The sequence below is a fragment of the Hylaeus volcanicus genome, chromosome 3, assembly GCF_026283585.1.
Source record: "Hylaeus volcanicus isolate JK05 chromosome 3, UHH_iyHylVolc1.0_haploid, whole genome shotgun sequence".
NCBI classification, from domain to species: Eukaryota; Metazoa; Arthropoda; class Insecta; order Hymenoptera; family Colletidae; genus Hylaeus; species Hylaeus volcanicus.
This window is the reverse complement of record NC_071978.1, coordinates 1,482,277-1,489,067: the sequence shown is the minus strand read 5'-3', so window position 1 is coordinate 1,489,067 and position 6,791 is coordinate 1,482,277. Positions and strand designations below refer to the sequence as shown.

The window sequence follows — 6,791 nt, the reverse complement described above, 5'->3', positions numbered from 1 at the left end:
TTATTCGAAGAATTTTATTCGGTTCCGTGTCCACTCAAACAATACAAAATTATTTTCGTCCGCAGCCACTTTGAGTCGAGCGGGTTTTCCAAAGCATGGAAGAACATTCATTGACATTCATTGTTGCACGGATAAAAATTCTTCGCGTCTTTGTCCCAATTACTTTTCTCGAAAACAACAATTAAACCAAATCAAAGACTTACGCGTATCGTGCGATGGTATCGGCGCAAGGTTCAGCACTATACTTTCCGTTGTGGGTGTGCGAACGTTGTTGTTATTGTTGTTGTGGCCTGAAAATAATTGATCAACTATCAGTGGTAACGTGCTGAAACTTGGCGAATTATTGAAATGCTTTCATCAACTTTTACTTGGATTAAACTTACCGCCACGAAAGCTGCTCAAGCTCGAAGTGTTGCTGCTGCTACTTTCCGGCGGCTTCGGGTTTGCCATCGGGTATCTCCAGAATTCCTGACCCAAAAGTGCCAACGAGGAGAGTTGCTGCCTATTTTTAGCTTCGCGCATCGCCCTTGGCAGTATCAATTGGACCGGCAATTCGTCACTGCTTGCCAAAGTAAAACAAACAAATTGAGGCGAATTAATACTTAGAAGCCTGTTGGCCTAATGGAATCGGTAAGGCGATTGGTTTGTCGACAGAATCTTCCGAATTTTATCCAACGATAATCAAACAATAATAATAAAAGTTGAAAGAAGAAACTGTCGAAACCTCTGATTGGATCGCACCGATATATCGTTAACGCGGCGAGGTAAAACGCCCGGAACGCTTATGAATCATTAATCGAACCGTGTAAAAGGAAAAATGGCGCGTCGATTATCATGAAAACCAGGTTTAATAGCGCGAACGTGGCTTTCCAGTGCTTCCATTAGCCGCCTAAATTATCTCGGGCCACGATCGAAGCGACTTTCACCGGGCAGGTTTCGTTCGCAACTCTGCTTCGCCTTCCACGCTCGAGAATTCCATAAATTATGCAACACGAGAGATCGCCGCCGGTCTAATCCTCGGTTTTGTTGCGATGTCGCGGTGTAATTTAGATCGAAAAAGAAAATAATTTCGTGGCGAGTAAATCAATTTGTTATCGAAGGCAAAGAGGAGGGGCGTATTCGAGTTAATAAATCGCGATCGGCCGAGAGAAGCTATGATCTACGAGCTACAGATCAGACGGAATCACCTGTGGTCGCTCAAGGTCGTTTCTTCTCTATATTTTCAAGATTGTCACTCGCGGCCTTACCACTCCAGGGCGGCAAACCCATAGCGCGAGACTTCAGTTTTGTAGCAGAAAAGAGGAAAGAGGAAAGAGGAAATGGGAAACGGAGAAGTATGATACAGCGAAACGGTACGGTGGAGAGGATAGCCTGTTATCGGTGGCCTTGAGCGGCCAGCTGAGTTTGCAAAGACTCTACTGTACTGTACTGTACTGTACTGTACTGTACTATACTATACTGTACTGTACTGCACTGTAACGGACGTTGGCATCCGATCGCGCAGAAGGTGAACGCGAAGAGAGACCACTCACCAGCACTGAGAATAGTGGGCGATCAACGAGGGGATGTTGTCGAACCTGTTCTCGCTGGTTTCCAAGCTCAGCTTCCCCTTGTTGGCTTGTATCAGGTAATGTTCGATGTACGGTCCCTTTCCCGGTGGCAATCGTACAGAGAGGGCCATCGTGTCGGTTTGACTCGATTGGCGGACGACAAAGTTCTGGAAAGAACCAAAATCGCGTTAACTTTTCGTCGCGTCGTATCGTCGATATGAGATTTTTGTCGATGCGATACACTCGACTGCGTATTTCCGGCCTACGAAAGGTTTCGTGCAATCACCAGCCACGTTTCGACGAGCCGTGAGACGGGGGTCGGGGGACGGGGGACGCGGGGTGTCTCGCCTATGGAGGAGTAATTGCGAGCGGCATTGTTTTTCGCCCGTGCAATTCGTCTGTAGCCCTTGATGCGATAGGGGGATGGAACGGACCAGGACGATTAACAAACCTGGAAAACAATGAACCACCGAGAAAACAATGCTGCCACAATGGCACAGCTCGTTCGCAGTCGTTTTCCTGCTGATTACAGCCCCCCCTCCCCTCTCTCTCTCTCTATATATATATATATTTTTTCATTTACACCGCCTCGCTTCCCTTATTCATCGGCCAGAAAGAGAAAATTGTTTAGCGTGAAAATATTATTGGCGCAGACGGAAATTCTTTCCAGGATTTCCTTCGCTTCCAAGATTCGACATTCCACAAATCCACTCTTCGCTCGAGTGACGCCTGACCCGATCTTGACACTTCCCTCCCGTCTTAGTCGTTGCATCATCGTCGTCGAGGTGTCTCGACCTCGTATTTAAATGTTGGCGAGTCCTTATCCGAGTCTTGATCTCGTTCGATTCCACTTTCGCGCAGGTATCGTATCGCCGCGCCAGCGCCGCGAAAAAGCCTCGATTTCATCTTGGTGCAATTTCAAGTAGCTCTCGACCTCGCTTTCGCTACAATCTTTGCGCGAGGATCTTCGCCTACTGCCTAGTCTCGATCTCGTTTCGAAACGGTCTTCGCTTCGTCTTGACACAATCTCCGAGTAACTCGACTACTTTTTTCTCTAGGTTCCTAGGTTCCTGGCAAAACACTCGGTTATCTGACGCTTCGGTGCGGGGTATCTTCTCGTCGACAAAGAGTTCCAGATTTTCGTGGGACCACAATCCTATCGATTGGACAATTCGGTACTTTAACGGTACAACGTTGGAGATAGATTGACGAGAACTTGCAAAAACTCGGTTCTAAACGATGCGACGGAAACAACGACACAGTTAAAAACAAAGAAATTTTTCTTTGCTCAGATCGATCGAAACACACCGTTTGCGCGGTAACCAGTTCTCGACGACTAGCATTGTTCGATGGTTATCTCTTCCTCCGATCTCGCGATGCATCGACCATGTGGCGAAGACGAACAATCGAAACGAACCGTGCACGGTATACGGAGAAGAATAGATGTGTCGTGGTGACCGGTCCCAGACGGAAAACCGTGTCGATGTCTGACGCGGTCGTGATCGTCGTCGAAAGTCTAGATCGAACCATTCGATCCTACATATTTAAATCCACAGAAAAACCACCTGGCTCGAGGGTAAACTTTTACGAGGCGCACAATACGCTAACAATGGCACTTGTTATGCGTATTTACAGCGGGGTCGCGGTTTGGAACATCGCCAGAAGTTTAGGTTCCCGTATATTGCCAGGGCAACGTCTGTCGTTTGCATTTACTGCATATTAAGCCACACCGCGCGGTTTGCCAAACGGTCGATGCATCGGGAGATATCTTGGCTACGCTCGATCTGCCCACCGGGGACGATAGCATCCTAACGACGAACGTTAATTGCCCTCGCACGTATCGTATCGCATACACGGGTACATCGCCAGAACTAACTGGAACATTTTCCCGCGATTCTTTCGATAGACGGAAACCTTAGGGAATTGGGTCGCCGTGTCGCGCCGCGCCGGACGATCAAAGCTACGCCGACGGCGCGGCGCCGGAAAAGTTTGAGGTATCGTTGGAGCGATTTTATCGTTCAAGACTATGTGTTTTCGGCGAAAAATTCTTGGCAGTGGGTAGCAAATGGGGCTTCTTCGAGGCTTGCAATTTTCTTAGCCCTAATCGATTCGTTCGAGTCCACTCACCCCTTCCTCTTTGCCTTGCAACAAGTGGAAAGCACCGGCCCTTTGGATGCCGGGAAGGAACCAAATCGGATGGGAGCGTATAAGCCTCTCGATCAGAGTGATGTCGCAGGCGATCTCGCTCCCAGAATCTTCCGTGGAGTTGGAAGATCCGCCAGAAGTCGCTGAGCCTTCCGAGGAAAACGACTCCTCGCTCTGAAAATATACGATTAATTCGGTTAGATACTAGTTTTCTTTCCTGACCCTTACAAAAGTTGCACCGAAAGAGAGGCTGATTCCGGATAAAGCCAAGGGAAAAAATTACGGTTCGTTACGCGTTGCTTTGGTCGGGAATTGTGCGGACAAAGAAAACGATAAAAAGAATACGGACACAGGGGTGAAGAAGAGTTAGAGAAGAGGGGACAGGGTAGGAAAGAGTGAAAAAAGGGAGGAGAGACAAACGAAAAAGTCGGAGCAGCAAATTAAACGATAGCTAAATAAACGATGCTCGGGCATTGGCTGCAAATTGAGATAACCGGTAAAAGTCCCCGGTTTCCTGGACGACGCGCGGCCCGGTATAATACGGCATTAGAGTGTATTGTACGACGACTAAAGAGGATTTACACCCCTAGAATTGCGGCTTAAGGGACCGACATTTCCATACTCGTAGATGACAGGTAGTCGCGAGTCGTAACAGGAGGATACTACGCTAGAAAACCGGCTGTTCCCAATGTCTCCATTTTCGACGAAATCTACTTTAGTTTGTTCGGCGATTGGCATCGGTCATCGATGTCGATCGATGCCGATCGTTTTTCTCGGGTTACGTTTTTCCTTCATCGATCCTCTCGATTTTTCAACTTTTTACGCAAACACGTCGGCGAAAAAGCGGCTCGCGACCCCTTCGTACTTTTTATCCCATGTATTCCAAGGAATATCGTTGGGTTATTCGACGCCGACGCCGACGCCGACGGACCGTCGTGAAAAGATCGTTAATTCAGCCGGTATCGAAAGCTGCTCTCGAAATTTGACTATGTTCGCGAAAATGCTCGTCAGCTAAATAATTCAAAGTCGATATCGTATATTCGATACCGGATAGAGAGACAGCATTTCGTTTAATTTATCGTAACGGTTAACTTGCATAGTTACGTTCGAGGGACATTGTTCGATCTTCCGTACTGCTTTTTTCCACAGGGGTAAACGTGAACGCAACGGGTTATGGGAGGGAATCCGTGAAGGGGTTTGCCGCGTGCCAAGAGTTTCGAGTGTAATTTAATTTGAAATGCAGACTGACGCACAACGACGTTTCGGGTTAAACGGATTAAACGAGAACGTGCGATGCGTACCGAACACACGCTTGCGGCTAATTGGGAAACCCTTAATTGCTTGTCGCGAAAAGTATTAAGCAGCCCTGACGCGGTGCGGAGCGGGGCGATTTTTTAACGATTCGGTAACGCGATCCCTTCGTAAAATTTTTAATCGAACGACCATTCATACATTCGGCATTCGAAGACGACGTTCGAAACGATTCTCTCGAATCGTTCGTCTCACCTGTACATGATGTAGCTGCGTAAGCTGATGATGTTGCAACGGATTCGGTGGAGGCGTGCTCGGCGAGCTGACAACTTGAACGGTTCCGTGTTGCTGCAAATACGGTTCCAGGAAAACATCGCTCCTGTAACAAGAAAATAGACCGGTTCATTCGCCGAAACGTCCATCATTGTCCAACAACGTAACGACGACAAAGATGAAAGTTGCATCGATAATCGACGTACATACATAAGTCGAACATCACATGGAAAAAATAAATTATGCTTCGCGGTACGATTAACATGACTAACAGGGCTATTGGAAAACTGGGTTGCACGACTATGGTGGGAGAAAGAAAAAAGCCAAGAGACAGTCAGCGACATATGATTACCTTCTTGCTATTATCGTTTGCGACCAGATTATTATTTTCGCTAGAGCGAATAATTGGTCCGTTGCAAAGTGCTCCGGTCTTGCACTCGAATCGCGGACAGAATCGCAAGTCTAAGTAAAAATGAAGAAACTGACATCAACGGTGGATACCCAAATGGCAGATTCTTGGTACCTACTTCAAACCGCGTAACTGGTCCGGTACGGGTAATCGGTTAGAAACTCGCAGATAAATTCTCTGTGGCACGGTGGTAGCTAGGAAGCCAGTTAGCCAGACCGCCTCAGCTCTGAAGGTATAATGCCCGCTTTGTAAACGGATCTCGATGCTGGCGTAATTTCCGTCAAGTTGCCCTGGGAGACACCGCGCGTTTCGTATACGCGAACTTTCCTAATCGATTTCGTAGGTCCTCTCTCGAGCGACGAGCAACCACGGAATTTCCACAGGGAGAAGAAAATTTGCAAACGTTGCCGACCCTTGCACGGCTACTCTTGGTCGCGAAAGCGTATCGTATACTCGAAGCAAAGATAATGGACGTCCGAGCAGTCGATTGATCTGCAACGCGAAAAATAAGTCGACGTCGGGGTCGTCTAGCCGCTAGACGGATGTCGCGTTCGAGAAAATCGATGCGTCGCGACATAACAAAATCGTCCATTGGCGAGCGGGTGTATTCGAGAGAAAAAAGGACGAAAACGTCGACCGGATGTCGACACCGTTTTTCTAAAGATGATTTATGTCGCGCGTAGCCAAGTCGAGGATTTTTTAATCGCGACGCCGACAGCCGATTCCCATCGAGGATTGGAGTATCAACTTTCGATAGAAATTTCGAGGTAGATCAGATTAGCCTTCCTCGTAGCCTATAAAGTCGATAGAAAATTCATCCAAGGTTAATTTCAAATTAATCGAACCAGTCTGTCGGTTGACAATAAGAGCAGCGTCGAGACGCGAAAGCAGCGAACGTGGTTTGAGATGGACCGTTCAACTGTCAAACGCAGAGGACACGATAGAGCGCAGACCGTCTACCGGATACCGGATACCGGGGATGGCGGCCACCAACTTTGCATACGTCGACACCCTCCGAACTCGTACGATATTCAGCGGCAGATTGCGACAAAGTTTGCTCGAAATAAATACCGTTTCAAACTTTGGCGCAGGATGCTAAATGGAACGCGCAACCGCGCCAATTATTCTCTGGGTTCTGACGCATCTCTACAGTGGCGCAAATT

At 47.8% G+C, this 6,791-nt stretch overlaps 1 protein-coding gene across 12 annotated transcripts in view; it reads right to left on the bottom strand.

Moving 5' to 3' along the window:
• Positions 1-6,791, bottom strand: part of LOC128873136 (protein sprint) — an 81,216-nt gene that overhangs the window by 19,893 nt on the left and 54,532 nt on the right. For 10 of the 12 annotated variants that reach the window (XM_054116471.1, XM_054116467.1, XM_054116463.1 and 7 more), the window contains 5 exons: positions 5,202-5,325; positions 3,678-3,869; positions 1,533-1,717; positions 384-562; positions 204-290 (listed from right to left, as the gene is read on the bottom strand). In XM_054116471.1, the coding sequence (XP_053972446.1) occupies positions 204-290; positions 384-562; positions 1,533-1,717; positions 3,678-3,869; positions 5,202-5,325 (767 nt within the window). The remainder of the gene's footprint in view (positions 1-203; positions 291-383; positions 563-1,532; positions 1,718-3,677; positions 3,870-5,201; positions 5,326-6,791) is intronic. The other 2 variants (XM_054116464.1, XM_054116466.1) reach the window with 1 other exon arrangement.